Below are 22,636 nucleotides of genomic sequence, written 5' to 3'. Positions count from 1 at the left end.
ATAAAAGTTTCAGAACATGACTCCAATCCACATTAACACACATCTGCACACATCACCAAGACTGAATGCACCCCTTACTTAATCCTTGCAAACTCATAATTTCTAAAGTGGTATCCACTCTCGTAGGAAAGGATTTTGTGCCTGTAAGCATTCTACACTTAGGGTAATTTATACTTTGAGGCTGGTAAATGACCTTGAGGGCACTGCTTGAACTATGAGGCATTTGTGAAAAAAGGAAAAAAAGAATTTACATGATACTATGAGGGAAAAAGAAAAAAAGGGGAGCCAATTCATCAAGTAAGAAAAATACTCAAAGATGAAAAGGCTTCTTTTAAAAAAAAAATTTAAATCTATAGAATAGTTGAAAGAACAGTACAAGGAACATCCTTATACTCTTCATTTAGATTTCTCAATTGTTAATACTTATAAAATTGGCTTTATTCCTCCATATGTGTCTTTTTTTTTTTTTTTAGAATCATGTGAAAGTAAGCTATAGACATTATGACCTTTCAGGGACCATTCTTTTTTATAACCATAGTACCATAATCATACATAGAAAAATTAACATTATGTCACTAATATCATTTAATATAGTCTACATTTAATTTTCTATTATGCAAAAGATATTTTTCATAACTTGCTTTTTGATTCAGAATTTAATGAAGATTCATACATTGCCTCTGGTTATTTTATTCTTTTACACGTTTTAGTGGTTTAATACATTCCCACTGGCTTGTACCACTGGATGGGACTGACCCATGCCACCCAACGAGACAGTCACGCACATACCACCAGTAATTCAGAGCCACCTAGCAGCAAGACATATGAATTATGGCCATATCGTGAATATTTTTTTCTTCTTAGGTAAAATTGATCTTTTAGCTTGGTGTCTGCATCTTTTTTTTTTTTTTGGTACCGGGGATTGAACTTGGGTCCTTGCGCTTGCATAGCAGGTGGCGAAACCACTGAGCTAAATCCCGGACCCGTGTCTGCCATCTTAACTATATAAGACCCGGAGACTTAAGTGATGGTAACTTTTTTCCATGTGGTCAAATTCTCCGAGGATGATGGATTCTTTGGAGGAAACCATAAGATAGATATTGGAAATACTGTCTTGTAGGCAAGGAAGGTTCCAGAACGACAGGAGGCAAGAGTTGAGGTATAACAGTGGCAATCTTTTCTTGACCTGAGTAACTCACACCTCATTTCCCACTCCTTTTGTATTTTCTTTTATTTATCTGTAACTTCCAGTGGGATCTAGTATGAATAAAATATAATTAAAATTGTAGACTCAGAGGCACTTAAGACAGGGCCTTTGCCTATATTTTTTTTCCTTTTAAATTTCATGAAGACAAAAAAAGAAATAATTGGACCAGGGATTTAGCTCAGTGGTTCTGTCACCTGCCTCACAAGCGCAAGTTCCTGAGTTCGATCCCTGGTACCGAAAAAGAAAGAAATAATAGCATTTATATAATCCCTTTGTCTATAGTCAATTTTCCCCTTAGTTTCTTCATTTATAAAAATGAGGGAATTAGGGCGGGGGATTTAGCTCAGTGTTTTTGCTGCCTGCTACACAAGCACAAGGACCCGAGTTCAATCCCCGGTACCAAAAAAAAAAAAAAAAAAGTCACAAAAATGAGGGCATTAATAGTGCCCACTCAAGAATACTGCTCAGAACAATGCCTGGCACAGAGAAAATCTTACATAAATATTATCTCTTGCTATTGTTTTTATTATTAGATACTGCATACTGTATACTATTGGATTATTTCTCAACTACCAACAATATCTAATGAAAAGAAAAAAAAATCATACAAACTGGTTTAGCTGGTTTCTAGAGTCCAAAAAGGCAACAGAGCAAACAACAAATACCAGCCCATTAAAACTAACAGGAGTAGGGCTGGGGATTTAGCTCAGTGGTTCCGCCGCCTGCTTCGCAAGCATAAGGTCCCAAGTTCGATCCCCAGTACCAAAAAAAAAGAAACAAAAAAACCCAAACAGGAGTGGTGCAGGAGGGTGGAGAAGTCCAAGAAGAGAAGGAAAATAGTGGCTGGGGTGCAAACACAGAAGCAGGGGCAGCTCCTCCAGACTCTCTTCCCATTAAGAGTGCTATGTTCTAAAGATCACTCATGAGCTCTGGCATAGTTCCTCAGCCCTCCCCAGACTAACTATGCTTCCTCAAGTTTACTAACACGCTTAAAAAGAAAATAGTTCCAGGGAGAAAACTTCATTATCACAGACACAGATAAAACCAAATCTAAACATGTAGTGTTTCTGCTTAAGCCACAAACATATGATTCATACTCTTAATGGAGCATGTTCATGACACACTATATAATCCAAGTCATCATCTCATCTATTGCAAATGGCTGACCTTCTCCAAGAGTCCTTTGCAGCAAGTCATGTTTAGCTTGAAGTTTTGTGATGAGATTACTGCCTTCCAAATATTCTCTGAGTTTCTGCAAAAGGCAAGATCAATTTATACTTTAAAAATAAAATTTAATGTTAAGGAATTTCTCATATGAGATCTGAAGTCTAGTCCCTTTTATCTTCTAGATCCTAGAATTTTGGGACCCAAGCTGTATCTGCAGTCCAGCATCATCAGCCATCACCTGTGAGCCTATATGAGGTGCAGCGCCACAGATCCCATTCCTCCCTTGACCTATGGCAACCAGAACCTACATTTTAACAAGCTCTCTTGCTGATGTATGTACATTAAACTTTAAAAGTCTTGTTTTAGAGCATTTCTAACTCCTACACTAACTCCTAAATTTATCCAGACTGACTAAATCAGAAACTCCAAGGGGGCCAGGGAGTCCACATTTCAATCAAGTACTCTGATGATTTCAAGGCAGCTGCAAAAGCATCACGGGGGAAGCCCAGATCTGATTTCTGTCAGGAATGGCCAGGGGAGCAATGGCGCACCATGAAGTAGAACTGCTCAGTCTCCTGCTGGTTTGCTCTTCTTTTGGCGATGCTGGGCTTACTCAGGTAGGTCTCAGAGACGGTGGACTTCACAGATTCTGTGGAGCGGCTGTGCTGGAAGCACTCGGACACATCATAGTCCTCAATGGTCACCATATCTTGTATTGTCTGCAAGGTGGCTTCTGTTGTTTTCTTGACCTGGGAAAAGAAATGCATTTCTAATGTTAGTACATTATTTCATGAATTCCACACATACTCAGTGTCAGTCCACCCTGTCAGGCAAGGATAAGAACAATGGGCCCAGCTCCCAAGGAGTTCAGAATTTATCAGAGGAGAGAAACAGGTCAATAGAGACCCAGGATTGAAGGGGAGGGAGGGGAATGAGGAAAAAAAAGATACATTATGTAGAGGTACAAACTTCCTATGATGAATGTGATCATTATGTATGTCAAAATTATACTAATAAAAAGTTATTGCATATTCCCAATAAAAGGGGAGAATTTCTTTAATCCTAAGGAGGATATTACTTTATATTTAAGCCCTCATTAATCTCACAGATTATTAAGGATCCTCACAATTACTTTTTTGCTATAAATAATTGTTTTAATTGAAGCAACACTATACACAGAAAAATACATAGACCATAAATGTATAGCTTGATGGATGATCAAAAATTGAATATACCTTGGATGAAAATAGTACCTTATGTGCACCCTCATGCCCTCCCAACCACCTTTCTGCTCTCTCAAACTTATTTCCATTATTTTTATTTCTAATATCATATATTAGTTAAGTCCTTTACACAAATGGAATCTTATAGCATGTATGATTTTTATCTTGCTTCTTTTCCTCAGAGAAATTCACGTTTTCTTAGCAAAGTAGTTCACTGCTGCATATTTGTCAGAATACATCATAATTGATCTCTTTAACTATTAATATGACTTATTTTAGTTTTGGGCTACAGTTAATTACGTTTTTATGAGCACAATTTTGTTGGGTCACACATACATGAATGGAACTGCTGTTCATAGGATTTACCTGACTTTTTCCCAAAGTGACTAGTGTAGTTGTTATTACCACAACAGACAGGAGAATTCCTGTTACTTCACATCCTCATCAACAGTTGGTATTAGCCTTAATTTAAACTACTGTGTAGGTGTGCAGTGGTGTCTCACCATGGTTTCAACATGCATTTTTCTGATGTATGAACTAGAATACATTATCACAGGTTTGAGGCAATTTCAATCTCCTCCTTTGGGAATACTTTGCTCAAATCTCTTGCTCAATTTCCCACTGGGTTAAGAGTCTTTTTCTCACTGATTTGTAGATATGGATATGAGTCCTTTATTAGTTATACATGTTACAAATATCTTTTCTAACTCTGTACTGCAGTTTTGTACTTTTTTATTATTACACAGGTGAACATGGTTGCTACTTTTAGAGTAATCAATTCATCAATTCTTTCCTTTGGATCAATGCTTTTTATATCCTATTTAAAAATATTTTCCTAGCCCTTGGTCACAAAGATACTGTTCTATTTTCTAGGAGCTTTCTTATTTATAATTTTTTTAAGAATCAAGGGTCATATGCCATCTTTACTTATAAAAATCTAATGTAAATTAATAGCTTTATATTTCTCCCACACAATATAAAGAGTTTAGAATATTTTAAGTCCATTTACCCTCAATCGGTATGCAATTTTATAATGTACTGTAACAGGATATATGAAGATAAATATTTACATATATTCAAATAAGACACTATTAGTTTTATATAACCAGTATTCATTTAGATTTATTCATATATTTATTATGCTCTTTGATCTCCTTTCCTTATATTTTAAGAGCATCCTTTAGAAATTCTCTTTAGTATGAACCTATTTTTGTTGACTTGAAAATATCTTTTATTTCACCTTAATTTATAGAAGATATTTTTCCTGCTTAGCATTCTTGTGCAGCTTCTCTATTCTTGTTATGTGAGAAGTTACCTGCCAGTCTGTCACTATTCAATGAAATTTACTTTCTTTCTCTAGTTGCAGGAGCTGGGGATTTAGCTCAGTGGTTCTGCCACCTGCCTAGCAAGCCCAAGGTCCTGAGTTTGATCCCCAGTACCAAAAAAAAAAGACCCCCTTTCTCTAGCTGCTTTACCAGGTTCTAGTCATCATTAGGTTTCTACAGTTTCACCATGATGTGGCTAGGTAAGGATTTCAAAAATATATCATGCCCAGAATTCTTTAGGGACTCTTAAATCTGAGACATTTTTCATAAGCACTGGTAATTTCAACTATTGACTATTTTTTAATCATTTTTCTGGGAGTTCAATTACTGTACTCCATTATATTCTCTTTATCTCTTATTTTTCTCTTCTGTGTTTTCTATCTTTTCTATATTTTCTACATTGTGTTTTGATTATTTTCTTCTCATTTGTCTTCCACTTTGACAATTCATTCTTCAAGTGTGTCTGGTCTAATGCTAAAACCATTCAATGAATTCATAATTTTGGTTGTTATAAATCATAGTTCTTGAATTCCTACACAGTTCAACTCCAGATTTGTTATTTCATTCCTTATTGTTCCCAGCTGAAATCAAAGCTTGACTTTTATATCCCTGAATATTATAAATAGTTCGTTTAAAGTTTGTTTCTGATAAGCCCAATAGTTGGAGCTCCTGTAGGTCTGTCTGTATTGTCTATTATTTCTTCTAGCTGCTACGTATAGTTTCTTGTCTCCTCACATACCTAACTCTTTGTTGGACATTTGTAGAGTTATTTGAGGTCTAGAGTGAGGCTAGCCTCCAAAGAGAATATTGACTTTCTTAAGTTGTTGAGAGCTTCAGTAGATCAGAATCACTGGATTTTATTACTCTTTGAAATACTGGAAGCTTTTCATTGTGAGAAGATAAAGTTCCCTGAGCCTTAGGGTTCAGGCTTGGCCATGCACTCTGTCTTGGACAAAAATTTGAATAGAAAAATCAAATTTCTTGACTTTCAGGCATGGTGGTATATGCCTGTAATCCTAGCACTCAGGAGGCTGAGGCAGGAGGATTGCTGAGAGTTCAAGGACAGCCTAAGCTACATAGTGAGCTCAAAGCCAGTTTAACAACATGGCAAGAGCCTATCTCCAAAAAAAAATTCTTGAGTGACTCAGTCCACCACTACAGGAAGTGGAAAATTTTAAATTACTTTTTCACTTTTTTGAATAATATCGTATTGTTTTGGAAAGAAATAACAGTAGTCGAGTTTGGATGCTTCAAAAGCAAATACGTTAGGATTACTACAAAAGGGGCAAATAAATTTAAAAGACTTAGTCATTATTTCTGGGAGTACGCAAAACACAAAGCATAGGTTTTCTTTGGAAAAAGCATATTAAAGATCAGTTTGAAAAACAGTACTATGAATAGTAGCTTTAAGGAGGTCATTGATTATATATCTGTGTATTGGATTAGAAGACTCCTAAGACAACTGGGTTCTTATGGCTTGTGGAAAATTTCAAAGGACAGCATTATGCACAAGTTTTAAAAGTACTATATCTAAAACAAATAGATGTGAAGATGGTGTATTCTGGCATGCTTGCTGCTCAAAAATGTGTTAATGAGAAACAATACAAGCTCATGTGAAGAGTCTCTATAAAACTGTGAGAATGACACTACTTCAAAATTAAAACATTATTTTGTATAATACATTATTTTAAGCATTTATGCATAATTAAGTTAATAATTAAATATTTCAGTAGATATTTGACTACTTTATACATTTTTAAGTTTTACATTTACATTAGGAAAATGAAAGCCTTTTACTTAAGCCTATACACAGTAACTGTAATACTATTAAACACTATTATTTATTCACACAATTCAACTCCTAATCTTTATAAATGTATAAGAAAGCACTGGAGAGAGAGTATACAGTGTTGTTTGAGGGGGTCAGGGTGGTACCATTCAAGGTGAGTTCTGGGCCACATGCTGAAGGATGAGTTGGTAGTCAATGGAAAAAACACATTTTCCAGGTAGAAGAAAGAGTAGAAAGAGAGATTTTAGCCTCTTAGAGATCCAAGTAGTTTTATTCAGGATATGAATAGTGGGAGGGTACAGCAGAGAGATTATATGCTAATCAAGGCCCTAATAAGTCACACTTAATTAAGAATCAACAGAGATGTTGATATCTACAAGGAATGGGAGTGGCAATTCAAACATATTTTTAAAAAGATCCCTGAGCTGATAAAAGGGAAAGAAACAAAAGGTAGGAAAGTTGAGTTAGGAGACCTTAGTTTAAGATGAGAATTTGATGTGAAAAGTAACACAGGAATGAGAACAATAGGACACATCTGAAAAACACTGCTATAAGTAAGTAGGTAATGCACAGCAAAACTTCAAGAGATTCAGAAGGGCATCCGGCTGCTCCTGGCCCAGAAGTAGGGGCTTCTGAGCCACCATCCCACCACTCCTGGCTTAGAGGAAAGGGCTACCGGGCCAGTGTACATCCGGCTGCTCCTGGCCAAGAGGAAGGGGCTTCCTGGGTGCTATCCCTCCCACTGCAACCTGCCCAGAGGTAGGGGCTTCTGGGGAGCCCTCCATTGCACAGCTCCCGGCCTGGAGGAAGGGGATTTCAGGCCACCATTCCTCTCACTGCTCCCAGGCCAGAGGAAGGGGATTCTGGGCCACCAGCCCTCCTGCCACTCCCAGCCCAGAGGAAGGGGCTTCTGAGACACTGTCCCACTGCTCCCAGCTCAGAAAAGGTGAGCTGTGCGGGCGCCAATAGCACCCCATCCCCCGAGGGTTGAAATAAGAAGACACATAAATAAGTCTCAAAACCAGACTTCCAGATCACCTACAGCAACCCCAAAGGGAAATGAGATGGAACACTCTGATACTCAACCACCTGGACCCCCTGAACTGGCAACAAAAGAGGATCTGGAAAAAAATTAAATCAGAAATAATTTCTCAGATAATAGTGGAGATTGTGCTCATAGTGCAAGACGTGACTAATAAATCTAGAGCGAAGCTAAGGAATATGATGGAATCCCAACATGGGAAACAAATGGAATCCATAAAACACATACAAATAGATTTCCAGGAGATGAAAAACTCCATTGAAAGTCTACACAGCAGAATGAGCCAATGTGAGAACAGAATTTCAGATATAGAAGATAAGATGGCAATTAGTGACCAGGATAAGAAAAATTGCTTCAAAATTGTAAGGGACCATGAGAAATCAATCCAGCAGCTGCTAGACGAGGCAAAGAAGAATAACATATGACTGACTGGAGTCAAAGAAGAAACAGGAGAGAGTGCAGATGTCATAAAAAACCTGTTCACAGAAGTAATGGCAGAAAACTTCCCAAACAGGGGAAAATAAATTGACATACAGATAAGTGAAACATATACGACTCCAAATAGCCTTGATCAAAAAAAAAATCTACACATAGGCATATAATTGTTAAGATTCCAGAAACTCAACAGAAGAACAAAGTTCTACAAGCAGTTAGAGAAAAGAAACAAATCACATACAAAGGAAAGCCCATCAGAATCACAGCAGACTTCTCAACACAAACCATCAAGGCAAGAAGAGCTTGGAGTGACGTATTCCAAGCCCTAAAGGAAATCAGCCTCCAACCTAGATTGATGTACCCTGCAAAACCATCTTTCAAAATTGATGGAGAAATAAGATACTTTCATGATAAAGAGCACCTTAGGAACTTCATGAATACCAAACCAGCACTCAAAAAATTTTAGACAATATCCTAGGAAAAGAAAACATGGATCACAACCACAGGAAGCCAAGCAGAATGAACCCATTGGGCGTGACAAGAAATTAAATGTAATAGGGGGAGAACCCAACAAAAAGAAAAAGTCATGACAATGGTAAGTCAATACATTTCAGTTACAACCATCAATGTTAATGGTCTCAATTCACCAATCAAAAGAAGTAGACTGGCAGAATGGGTCAAGAAGCAAAATCCAACAATATGCTGCATACAATAAACACACTTAATTCAAAATAAAACTCATAGATTGGAAGTTAAAGGGTGGAAAGCAATACTCCATGCGACAGGAACCCAAAAAAAAGCAGGAGTAGCTATCCTCTTGGCAGATCAAGTAGATTTCAAACCAACACTGGTTAAGAGAGACAAAGAAGGACACTACATCCTTGTAAAGGGAAGAATCCAAGATGAAGAGATGACAATCATAAATATCTATGCACCAAACACTAATGCACCCAACTATATAAAACAAATACTAATGGACATGAAAAGTCATATATGCACTAATACAATCGTAATTGGGGACCTCAATACCCCACTGTCACAAATAGATAGATCAACTTGACAAAAAGCAATGAAATATTAGAATTCATTCAAACTCTTGAACAAATGAACTTAACAGATGTTTACAGAGTCTTCCACCCCACAAAATCAGAATACACATTCTTCTCAGCTGCACATGGCTCATTCTCCAAAATAGACCACATACTCACTCATAAAACATGTTTAAGTAAGTGCAAAGGAACTGAAGTTATCCCCTGTATATTATCAGATCATAGTGTGATGAAATTGGAGATCCATAGCAAAAGAAACGGCAAAAATTTCATAAACACATGGAAATTGAGCAACCCACTTCTGAATAACCATTGGGTCACAGAGGAAATTAAAGAAGAAATCAGACAGTTCCTTCAATTAAATGACAATGACAATACAACATATTGGAATCTATGGGACAAAATGAAAGCAGTCTTACAAGGGAAATTCATAGCAGTGAAAACGCATATTAGGAAAACAGAATGAGCCCAAGTAAACAACCTGATGCTGAACCTCAAGCTTCTGGAAAAAGAAGACCAGGACAAACCCAAAGCTCATGCAAGGGAGGAAATTATAAAGATCAGAGGAGAAATTAATGCAATGGAGACTAAGAGAACGATACAAAAAATCAATGAAGCCAAGAGTTGGTTCTTCGAAAGAATTAACAAAATTGACAAACCCTTAGTCTACCTTATCAGAAAAAGGAAAGAAAAGGCCCAAATCCATGCAATTAGGAATGAAAAGGATGAAATCACAACAGACACAGCAGAAATCCAGAGGATCATCAATACCTACTTCCAGAACCTATACGCCAATAAGATGGACAACACAGATGAAATGGACAGACTCCTAGATATATATGAATTACCAAAGTTGAACGAAGAAGACCTAAAAATTCTAAACAACCCAATATCAACCAATGAAATTGAAAATGTAATTAAAAACTTATCAACTAAGAAAATCCCAGGTCCTCATGGCTTCACTGCTGAATTCTACAAGATATTTAGAGAGAAACTACTGCCACTACTCTTTAAACTCTTCAATGAAATTTGAAAGGGAAGCAATACTCCCAAATTCATTCCTGGAAGCAAGCATCACCTTAATCCCCAAAGCATAGAAAGACCCAACTGAAAAGGAGAACTATAGGCCAATCTCACTAATGAACATAGATGCAAAAATCCTTAATAAGATACTGGCAAACAGAATGCAGAAGATCATCATGAAGATCATACACCCCGACCAAGTGGGATTCATTCAAGGGATGCAGAGATGGTTCAACATACACAAATCAATCAATGTAATACACTATATCAATAGAGCCAAGGACAAAAACCATATGATTATCTCCATAGACGCAGAAAAAGCATTTGACAAAATCCAACATGCATTTATGATAAAAACCCTACAAAAAATTGGAATAGATGGCCTCTACCTCAAAGTTATAAAAGCCATCTATGAAAAACCAACAGCCAGTATCATACTAAATGGTCAAAAACTGAAATTCTTCACAGTAAAATCAGGAACAAGACAAGGATATGCACTATCACCACTCCTGTTCAATATAGTTTTAGAAACATTAGCCATGGCAATTAGACAAGAGAAAGAAATAAAAGGAATAAAGATAGGAAATGAAGAAGTCAAATTGTCATTATTTGCAGATGACATGATACTCTATATAGAAGACCCCAAGAACTCCACCAAAAGTCTTCTAGACTTAATAACCAAATTCAGTCAAGTAGCTGGTTACACGGTCAACACACAAAAATCGATAGCTTTCCTCTACACAAATAACAGACTCACTGAGAGAGAAATAGGGCAAATAATTCCTTTCACAATAGCATCCAAAAAACTGAAATACCTAGGAATCAACCTAACAAAATAAATCAAAGACCTCTTCTCTGAAAACTATAACACAATGAGAAGAGAGATTGAAGATGATATCAGAAAATGGACAGACATCCCCTGCTCCTGGGTAGGAAGGATCAATATAGTGAAAATGGCCGTACTTCCAAAACTGCTATACAGATTCAATGCAATTCCAATTGAGATCCAAGCAGCATACTTCACAGACCTTGAGAAAACAATACAAAAATTCATTTGGAACAAGAAGAGACCCAGCATAGCAAAAGCAATTCTAGATAACAGAGCCATGGCAGGGGTTATCACAATCCCCAACTTGCAACTATATTACAAAGCTACTGTGAGAATAACAGCATGGTACCAGCAAAGAAACAGACCTGAGGACCAGTGGAACAGATTAGAAGATGCAGAAACAACGCCAGACACACTCAGCCATCTCATCTTTGATAAAGGAGCCAAACACCCTCACTGGAGGAAAGATAGTCTCTTCTTTTTTTGTTCGTTTTTTGGTACCAGGGATAGAACTCGGGTCTTTGCGCTTGCGCAGCAGGCGTTGAAACCACTGAGCTAAATCCCCGGCTCAAGATAGCCTCTTTAATAAATGATGTTGGAAAAATTGGGTTTCAACTTGTCAAAGATTAAGACTAGACCTACATCTCTCACCATGCACTAAACTAAAATCGAAATGGATTAAAGATTTAAATATTAAAACTGAAACGCTGAATTGGCTGGAACAGAGGTTAGGTACAACTCTTGAAGACATTGGTGTAGGAAAAGATTTTATGAACTAAACTTCGGTTGCCTGTGAAGTAGCACAAAGAATCAACAGATGGGATCTCTTCTTATTAAAAAGCTTCTGCACAGCAAGAGAAACAACTAGCAGTGTGAAGAGACAACCCACAATGTGGGAAAAAATCTTCACCTGCTCTTCCTCAGTCAAAGGTCTATCTCAAATCTATAAAGAACTTAAAAAGATCAGACCTCCCAACTTTAAAGACCCAATCTGAAAATGGGCATCTGAAATGAACAGACATTTCTCAGACAAAGAAGTAGAAATAGCAAATAAACATATGAAAAAATGTCATCGCTGGTCATTACAGAGATGCCAATGAAAACAATGCTGAGATTCCACCTCACTCCAGAAAGAATGGCTGCTATCATGAAATCCACCAATAACAAATGCTGGTGGGCCTGTGGGGAAAGAGGAACACTGTTCCATTACTGGTGGGAGTGTAGACTGGTGCAAGCACTGTGGAAATCAGTATGGAGATACCTCAAAGAACTAGGACTGGAAGTTCCATTTGACCCAGCTATTCCTCTGCTGGGTATCTTCCCCAAAGAATTAAAAGAATCATACCACAGTGATATATGTGCACCCATGTTCATAGCAGCACAGTTTGTAATAGCTAAAACTTGTAAACAGCCCAAATTCCCATCAACTGGAGACTGGATGAAGAAAATATGGTTTTTTAATAAAATGGATTACTACTCAGCCATAAAAAAATGAGAAATGGGAGACATTTATAGCTAAATGGATGCACATTGAGGCGATACTCTCAAGTGAAGTAAATAGGACATACATGTATAAATACCGAATAGTTTCTCTAGTGTGAGAAACTGAAAGTGTAAATAAGGACTAAAAGGTATAATAGATAATGTGAAATAGGAAGAAAAGGGGCAAAGGGGAAGGGCAAGAGGGAGGGGTAGGGGAAAGGAAAGAAGGGAATGGAATATGAGAAAATGGAAAAATGGAAAGAAAGGCTTTGTAAATAGGGAGGGATGGAGGGGTTCAAGGGAGGGCTGGGCAAGGGGGAAAACATAAGACCCAAGAGAGATTATGTAAAGGTGCAAATTTCCAATGATGAATGTTATATATTATATTGTATAACTAAAATGTACCAATGTTTAAAATGCATAATTGATAATGCGAAATAGGAAGAAAAGGTCCAAAGGGGTAGGGGAAATGGGAGAGGCAGGGGAAAGGAAAGAAGGGAAAGGAAAAATTATGAGAAATGGAAAAAATGGAAACAAAGTCCTTGTAAATAGGCAAGGGTGGAGGGGGTAAAGGGAAGGCTAGGAATGGGGAAAAAATAAGAACCAAGATGCATCATGTAAAGGTACAAGTTCCCAATGAGAAATGTAAATGTGTTCTATACCTAAGATGTACCAATCAAAGAATTTAAAAAAAAGAAAAAAGAGATTCAGAAGGTCAAAAAGTATATGACGGTCTTAAGATATTGGTGGAGTGGAGTATATGAATAAAATTATGCAAGATGTGATAAGATGCTTTGACATGTTTCTCATTAAGAGAAAGTAACAAATTAAAACAAAGACAAGCTGAGAATTTAGCTCAGTGATGCTGGCGCCTGCCTTGCAAGCACAAGGTCCTGAGTTCAAACCACTGGTATTGGAAGAAAAAAAAAAAAAAGGACAAAAGGGAAGGCTCCCCAAACCAAAGCCAGAAAGATAAAAAGACCCCCCACACTGTAGGTTTGCTTATAAAATCTAATAAAACCAAAAAAAATCATCATGGGTAAAAAAAATCTGCATATGTAGTTTGTCTTAAAATAATTTGTAAACTTGTCGAAATTTGGCATTGAACATATGTTCACTCAGTTTATGAAACAGATGGGCTCAAAGCGCTGTTTCGCTAGACCCATTTTCCTGTGGGTAGGACAACCAGAGGCAGCAGCATTACTAAATACTGAATGTGGACACGAAGAGCCAAAATCAACAATGTTTTCCTTCATTTTTTCAACTTCCTTCTTAGAAGCAGTCAAGGTTAAATTTGGAATTGTCAGAAAGAATAAAGGATGTGACAGAAGCCACTAGCCACTATGGAGTATGCATCATCCCACGGGATGCTCTCAATGAAGAACACCAGCTCTGACACACATAAGCCATGTTAATAAATTACCGGGGGCCACAATGAGGCAGATATGAAACAGCAGATACAAGGCTCCTAATGGATCCTCAGCAGCAGCAGCAGCAGCAGGAAAATGCACTTGTTTTTGGTAGAAGGAGGGGCCCAAGTCTTGATCAGGAATTCATAAAAAACCCAAGGAATGTACTACACTGAGAAGCTGCCCAGGTAGCCAAAACTCTTAGGTGTGATGAAAAGAAGTGATGGGTGACAGATGACTTCTGTAGACTGGCTCTACTGCCATTTTGTTTCTAGGATGTTACAATGTCTGGGGAGAACAAGAAAGTTGTTTTGGTGTTCTCCTTCCCCAAACACATTGTATCAGTGCTAGTGCAAACCATGGATGGACTTGGTGCCTCAAACAACAGAAATTTATTACCTCACTGTTTCTGAAGCTAGATGATCAAGATCAAGGTGTGAACCTACTAGGCTGATTCCTTCTGAGGATTGAAAGGGAAGTAGCTGTTCCAGCCCTCTTTAGGCTTGTAAATGGCTACCTTCTCCTTGGGTCTTTTCACAGCATTTTCTCTATCTGTGACTCTGTGTTCAAATTCCTCCTTTCTTTAGAAGGACAGTAACCACATTGGAATAGGGTCCACCCTAATGACCTCACTTTAATTTGATGACCTCTGTAAAGACCTTTGTCTTCAAGTAAGATCACATTCTGAGTCACTGGGGGTTAGAGCTTCAACATATGAATTTTTAAGGAACACAGTTCATGCCACAACACAACACATTTTATGGCACTGTACCTTGCACCCTGTGTTGAATCAGCCTAATTCATCCTATAAGACTCATCACTCTGTGATGATGACTCTCATCCCTTCCTTTTCTCCACTTAACTAATTCCTTCTTGCTATCACTGACTTTGTATGTATTTCTATTACTATATTATTTCAAATGTATTAAAAATTAGCAGAAAAGGACCAGACACCCATACACACATACCCAGAGATTGGATTACTGCCACGATTAGTTATCCTAGGTTACAGACACTTACTGCCAGCACAGGTCACAGATAGCAAGGGCAGAAACAGTGTTTTGCCATAGCCTTCCCTTGCTCCATGTCCTTTACTAGGGATACAGATGCTCTGTATTGGTTAAGGTGTTACCAGACCTAAAAAACAGCCCTATCTTCCCTGCCAGACAAATTGGGGGCGGGGGGGCGGGAATCACCATTCCAGAGGAATTCACACCACTCACTGATCAATGAGCCTGAATTTTATGTTTACACATACTGAGATGTGATTTTTGAACAAAATTTACTCTTAGGATTAATACAACTTAATCCAAGGAAGAAAATAACATTTCTCAGGTTTTTGAACAAAATATTTGCCTTCAGTTGGCTCTCAGAAAACCTGTTTTCCTGTAGTCTACCCTAACTGATTGTATGGCCTATGTAGGTGAACCTGCCACTGACTGTGGTCTGAAGTTGCTCCAAATCCCTTTCTCACAGGCACCCGTCACACTGTTTAGAGTTCCATGTTTCCACCCATAGTGGGGGCAATTTGAGATCAGGGATAGAAGATCAATTTATCTTGAGTAACTAACACAGTGCCTGGACCATGGAAGACTGTCAGAAGAAGGCTGCTGGAATGAGTGATAGTCCCTCCAAATCCACGAATACCAAGGAATGTTCAGCACACAACAGCAAAGTGTTGTTTCTTTGAGATGAGTCATTTTAAGCACTTCCATTTTCTCAGGGGTTCCCTATGCCTTTTACACCATTTCTAGAAATTCTCTTCATTCTCTTTGGGTTCTTCTAGATCTAGTCACTTCCTTCATTGAGTTAAAGCTTATTTGAAACAAAAAATATAAATATGTGTTGCAGTGAACGACAGGTGTAACAGTTAAACTGGACTGTCAACTTGATTGGCTTAGGACACACCCAGGGAATTAGTAAAGCATACTTCATTCTGGGTGTGGCTGGGTAGGTCATGGAAATGTGACCTTGGGGTCTACAGCTGATCTTTCTCTCTGGCACCAGCCCTCTGACCTGCTTCCCAGCCACCATAAACTAAGCAGATTTGCTCCACCATGTCCTTCCACCATGATGTTTCTGCCTTGGATTCCTCTGAAACTGGGAGGCAAATTAAATCTCTCCTCCTGTAATTTGTGAGTATTGGGTACTTTGTTCTAGCAATAGAAAAGCTGACCAGTACAATAATTGATCCTGTTTTCAGTTTTGGCCAGGATGATGACATCACTTAAGAGATAACTGTTAGGTTTTCCTGGGCTTTCTCTGCTTCCTCATCAGAGAAGGTTACAGGCATGTCATAGATGCTTAAATATATAAAATGAAGTTAAAGGCCACAGAGAAGATCTGAGACAGTAATTATAATTAAGTACTTATCAAGTTGCACATTTTATGCCAAGTCTTAAAAGAATTTGAGAATTCCCCATGAGGAGTTGATCACTGATTTATATGGCCTGGGATTCTGCTGTAGTCACTGCTAGTATGAGAAAATGGGGGGAGGGGATGTGATTTTTTTTTTTCTACCCTAGGTAGAAGTATAACCAAAATATCTCTTGCTTTCTTCAGTTCTGATGTCATGAAAATTGTCTCAGTGTTTGCTTAAAACTTTGCTCATCATTGTTACAATTTCTTGTGTAAGGAATATATTTTTGGAAAAGTCTGTGAAATATTCCTGAGCAAGCTGCTGATGGAAGATTTTAAGTGGTGCTAGGAAAATTTATCTGAGGCTATCAGTTCATTAAACACTGTTGCAAGTTGATTGAGGAAACATCATAGGCTTCTTCATTCCCCTCAGAGTGGTAAATCTACTAGTATAATTTAACAGTGTCTAGTTGTTTCATACATGAGGTTTTACTCAGCATAGAAGAAACATGCTGAAGAAGACTTTATTTTCTAGACCAAATATTGGGACAATTGGTCTGAAAATGGGCAAAGTACATAAAATCAACACTGTCCTAAGAAATGTGAGGGGAATAGTTTCTCTGCTTAAAATAAATCACTTTTTTTCTTTCTCCAGCCATGTGTAGATAATGGGAGTGAGGAGGAACTCTAAGCAAAGGGGACTGCAATGTATGGGGTGACCTTTGAAAGAAAGCAGCAAAAAGAATAACCTCTAGGCAAAAATCCTAGGACAAATATTAAAAATAAATTTTGAGAAAGCAAGACACAAGACTGTACAACATTAGGTTGGAAAGTTTTGAAAATGTTTATAACGAGAAAGGTGTCAATGATTATTTATGTTGAGTTTGCTTTTAAATACTGACTTTGACAGTAATGTTTATTAGTGTTTTAACTTTTTATGAAGTTATTTTCATAATTAAAAAAACTGAAAACAAAGCTAAATGGTGGCAGGTCTTGCTCGAATTCTTGCACATACAAAGCCGGCACTAATAAATATTCACTGGTGGACTAAGATTGTCATGAGACTGAGCACTACGCATCCAAATACACAGCATAATGAAATGGAAAGGTCTTTTATAAAGGCTTACCAGGTAAATGTGAAGTTGTGCAGTGACTTTAGATGTCTGAATCTCCATCAATCACAAATTTAATCAAGCCCTTCACAATACTTATGAGTATACTGAGGCCATTTCATAGATGTTACCTGATCTCTCCTCTTTTTTTTTAAGGCAAGTGCTGCAAACTTAAATATCTTTAAGGGCAACCAAGTAATAAAAACGAGGCAAAGTGGGCTGAGTGGAGAGCATGGCAGAGGTAGCACACACTGTGAGTCTAGGGAAGCACCTATCACTCAGGTGCAACCCCCTATCATCTTGCCTATGGTCTAATTGAAATTAGATCAAATGTTTTTAGGAGCAGGCTACTGATAGTTTTATATAAAACTTCCAAATTTTAAATAAGAGCAACTTTTCTTTTCTTTTTTTGCGGGGGGATACAGGGTCTCATTCTAGTTCAGGTTGCCCATGAGCTCACTGTGCAGCCCAGACAGGCTTTGCACTCTGTGATCCTTCTGCCAAAGCTTCTTGGGGGCTGGGATTACAGGCATGTGCCGCCACGCCCAAGAGAGCAACTAACTTTTTAAAATGAAGCACTATATAGGAAAGAAAATGAGCCTGTGGGCCAGAAATGATCTGTAGGCTCTTAGGATAGAAATTCTGTTCTGAGGGAACACCCTACTGTTTCAGGTGGTGCCAATTTATAGTAGTCTAAGATTTTGGTGAAAAGGTTCATGCTTTACTTAATTGCACTGGCCATGCTTCTGTAAACTTGGATGAATTTATCCCTCAAGACTGACCTTGTAATGGGCAGTCATAATGTATTTTTAGTTTACTGAAGTCTTTCCAGTGAGTTTTGGACTTAATAGTTGTACAGAGGCAGAAAATTATGCATGTGTTTCTTTACTAGTATTTTTTTGTTTGATACCAATGTGTCGGTTTTTTGCTCTTGCTCTTATCAGAGGAAGTTAGAGGCAACTCTTTTATTTACAGTAAAGAAAAGAGCTACAGGGGGACTCCAGATAAGCAATGGTAGCTAGGCTGTTTTCAAGCAAATTACCTGTTATAATCTGTCTCTCATGCTAGTCAGATACTCTTCATCTCTGAATTATCCATAGTTGGCAAAATACTTGAGGTGTCAAAGATTCTCAGAAAATATTTATGCACTGAAATAAGCTGAACCAAAAAGTTTTGTAACAAAACTTAACTTGGCTCTCAAAGCCTGTTGGCCTATGATGTCACTTGCATCATTAGCTCATGCCCAAAGAGAGCCGTAGTAGTGAAGACCAAACTACTCCATTTTCCCAGGGTACTTTGATAAATATTGAAATATCTTTTCCTCCCTCGGTACCTATGAAATCTACTGATCGTGAAAACTCTAATTTAAATCTTTCCTTTTTTGGAATCCCATTTCATTATAATGAATTCTGTTCTATATCTAACAAATCATAAACTGCTAGTCATGCTCGCAAGAAATGTCAGGACAAACAGCTCAATTTTATTTATTTTTTTTTGGTACCGGGGATTGAACTCGGGTCCTTATGGTTGTGCAGCAGGCAGCAAAACCACTGAGCTAAATTCCCAGCCCACTACAGCTCAGTTTTAAACATTAATCCTCAAAAAGCACTGCCTGTCTCTATCAGTTTGTAAGGACACTGCACATTGGCACATTATGCCTAAAGTGGCATATACTAAGGGCCATAAATTCAAGGGCCGGTAGTAACGCAAGTAGTTTGATATAAGAAAACAAGGAGTTGACTAACTATAGCAGAGTAGAATTCAGCTGCTCCATCTCTTCACTGCATGGGGCAACACAGAGCTAGAGTTGTTAGATTTTCTTTCTTTTTTTTTTTTGAAGCCAAAACTTTGGATGCCAAATAAAACAGTTCTGTGGGCCGCCAGTTTTGATCTGTGTATAGCACTTTATTTTCCTAGAGTTTAGAGAATATATTCCAAATAAAACAGCAGGAGGATATATCTGAAAAATATTGGAAATCACCAAACATACACATGATAGATCTATCAAGATCCAATAAATCACCTCGGGTGAGTATTTCCTGGTGCTTAGCCAAACCCTAAACTAAAACACTACCTCAAGAAGAGCAGTATCTTTTTGGAAAGTCTCACTTGTAGAACTTTGTTAAAAAGAAATCATCACATCAGTTGTTTCCTGGTTTAGTTCCTCTAGTAAGAATGGAAACCAGAAAGCTACACTGGGTTTGGTCAAATTATAAAGGCCTAGAAACATATTGCTCTAAAAACATTCAGGTGAAATTAAAATGAAACAGGGTGCTAAAGTGGATTTTGATAATTTACTTTGTCAATGTGACTTTGTGCTTTGATTTCTGTTCCACATTTTTTCATTCTGGAAGTTGTCTATCTCTAGAAATACCTTATCTCCATTGGGATTGTCAATCATAGGACTCTATGACTGGTGCAATATCTAGGCTAGCAAATTGGGGAATCTCATTTCCTAGATGTAATGGTTGGTCCAGAAGTATGCACAAATGAAGCCCAGCCAATGAAGAATTGATCTTATTTCATGGCTAAGGATGGTGGGATGGGTGAGATGGCAAGCTACAAGGGGCCATGTAGGCATGGATCTATGCCTAAAACCTTACCAACACACATGAAGAAATCACTTCAAAGAGATGGCGGGGGGGAGGAAAAGGGGGAAGAGATATTTCCAATAATGTAATTTACTCCAAACTCAGTGATGTCTGGGGCTACTACAAATATTGATCAATAAGTTAACTTTTAAACTTAAGTTGGATTGGTTCTTATAAATTACAACTGAAAGCCTTGATGAATACAAGGAATATTGTGGTTCATATTTTTATTTTAGGAGACTATGGATCCAATTAGAAGAATGTGGATCCAATTAAGCTAATTTCAGAAACAGGCAACTGAACCGTAAAATTACTTCCTGGCTCAACATAAATTTATAATTCACATTTCATATTCTACTCTTTTCAATATATGGGTGTCAGCAAATAAACTTTTTTCTATCCTCATTCAAGTACTATTTCAAAATATGCTTTCTGAATCAATTTTATGAGTAATGCCATGTTCAGTACCAAACATTTAGATAATATAAAAAAGCACAAAAGGGGGAAACCCAAAACAAGTGTTAATTTCCAAAGTTAGGTTTAGATTAAACTGTCAGCCAGAGTTGCATTCTACACATGACTGTACATTTTTCAATGTATATGTTGAATTAAATAATCTATGAACTATTTTTAGTAGGAAATACAAATTAAGAAAACAATTATATTGTAAATCTGTTAAGGCATTATTTGATAGAAGAATGTACAATCTTTGCGTTTATCTCCTACACAGAGAATATTGCAGCAAGCCTGATAGCTGCAAGTGGACGACTGAGTGACTGCCTTCAGTATGCTTAGGTTACTGAGACTGTCTTCCAGTTTACATCAGAACTTGGTTACCAGTGGGGCAGAAAGCATGCTCACCTCCTCATTCTCGATTTTGAGAGTGGCCAATCGGGACTGCAGCTGTTGGTACCTGAGCATGAGCTCCGCCTGGACTGGCTGCTGGGCACTGACCTGACACACCTGATGGAGAATCAGAAACTGCAGTTACAACAGGACCGAAGCAACCATACTCTGGGGGGGAAAGGTCTCCTCTGTCCACGCTGAGGGAGTCGCGTTGATCCTAAGCTTCCAATACATCTTTGCTTACAGCAGCTGCCTCAAAGTTTCAGTTTTAAAGAGATGTGGACATAAGTGGGAAGTACAGGATGCAGCTGCTTGGCCTGGCTACTGGAAGACAGCAGCTTTAGGAAGCACTGCTCTGAGAACAGGCAGTTCCTGAGATGGAGCAATGATGCTGAGGTCTCCCTTGCTGGGCAGAGGGCAGAGTGCAAAGGATGGTCCAAGAGCACTATACAGGCAGAAGGAGAGACAGCAGGGCTTGCTGGTTAGGGTGGGCTGTAATGCTGTGCTTGAATTCCAGCTCTGTCACCTACTAGCCAAGTGAGTATGATAAACTATAAAACTTCAGTTTCCTCATCTGTAAAATAGGGATAAGATTTCCTACAGTATAAGGCTGTTGTGACAATGAAATGAAACAATATATACCAAGCACTCAGAGCATGTGTGGCATGTAGTAAAAACTCAGAAAATGTGAATGACTACTTTTAGCAATTTTCAACCATGGTTTTACTAGCCAGTATCAGCCAAGTTGTATGATTCACCATCTACTTAAAGAGGAGCATGTACCAGCTTTCCATGAGAATGTGGTTATTATGTACCACAAACATGTACTAATAAAAAGTAAAACTGAACAAAAAAGGGGCAATTTAAATTAGGCTTTGGTAGAGGATATTTTGGCCATGATTTCAATTAGGGATAAAGTTAAAGGATTTTCCAAATTGTACCAGAAACAATTTTGTCTCATTTTCCTTAACAAAGAAATGATCTTGGCTCCTGTTAATGGGGTTCCAAAACATCAGAGAAATTACCATTCCCCGGCAAAACTGGCCATAAGGACAAGAGATACAATTCATTAAAATAATAATAATAATGATAATAATAGAACCATTAAAATGCAACTGAAGTCACTTGCCTGTGATATTTTATCATTCTGTTTAACATATCCACAATGGAAAAATTAAAACAGCAACCATTTGGTTTTGGAGGGATAATTCTGGGTGGAATAAGCTACTCATTTTGTTTGTTGAAATTCATGTGTTATTGACATAAAAACTACAGATTGCTTCTCCTTTATCTGAAGTGCTTGGGACCAGAAGTATCTAAGATTTTGAAGTTTGTTGGATTTGGGGATATCTCCATGGTCTTTATCAGTTAAGTGTCCCTACTCTGAAAATCCTGAATATGAAATGCTCCAAAATCTGAAAAATTTTGGATTTTGGAGCATTCAGATTTTTGGGCTAGGGATGTGTGATCTGTACTTAACTATTTTTTTTCTGTACTTATTATTTCTAGTAAAGTAATTTATTAAACAAAAATGAATAGAAATAGAGCTAACACACATATTTAGCATGTCTTAATGGTATTTCAGAAAAAATGTAACACTAAAGAAATCTTTCATGAATGTTATAATTTTATCTACTTTTAATAACAGACTATCATCACAATAAGCTAAAACTGAGCTTTTTGTGGGAGTTTTACTTTACATAGCTAGACCATCTAGTGCTATATAGATGCTCCATTATTTGTTTTTTC

General features: G+C 37.7%; 1 protein-coding gene across 7 annotated transcripts in view; it reads right to left on the bottom strand.

Moving 5' to 3' along the window:
- The window catches only part of Srgap1 (SLIT-ROBO Rho GTPase activating protein 1), a 308,189-nt gene that overhangs the window by 62,728 nt on the left and 222,825 nt on the right, over window positions 1-22,636 (bottom strand). For all 7 annotated transcript variants that reach the window (XM_004861126.4, XM_004861127.4, XM_013078301.3 and 4 more), the window contains 3 exons: window positions 20,903-21,004; window positions 2,926-3,123; window positions 2,375-2,459 (listed from right to left, as the gene is read on the bottom strand). In XM_004861126.4, the coding sequence (XP_004861183.1) occupies window positions 2,375-2,459; window positions 2,926-3,123; window positions 20,903-21,004 (385 nt within the window). The remainder of the gene's footprint in view (window positions 1-2,374; window positions 2,460-2,925; window positions 3,124-20,902; window positions 21,005-22,636) is intronic.

The sequence above is a fragment of the Heterocephalus glaber genome, unplaced genomic scaffold (assembly GCF_053883595.1).
Source record: "Heterocephalus glaber isolate CG9 unplaced genomic scaffold, H.glaber_assembly_v1.0 deba00001569, whole genome shotgun sequence".
Lineage (NCBI taxonomy): Eukaryota > Metazoa > Chordata > Mammalia > Rodentia > Bathyergidae > Heterocephalus > Heterocephalus glaber.
Note: the sequence above shows the minus strand (reverse complement) of the source record. Positions and strands in the feature narration are given on the sequence as shown.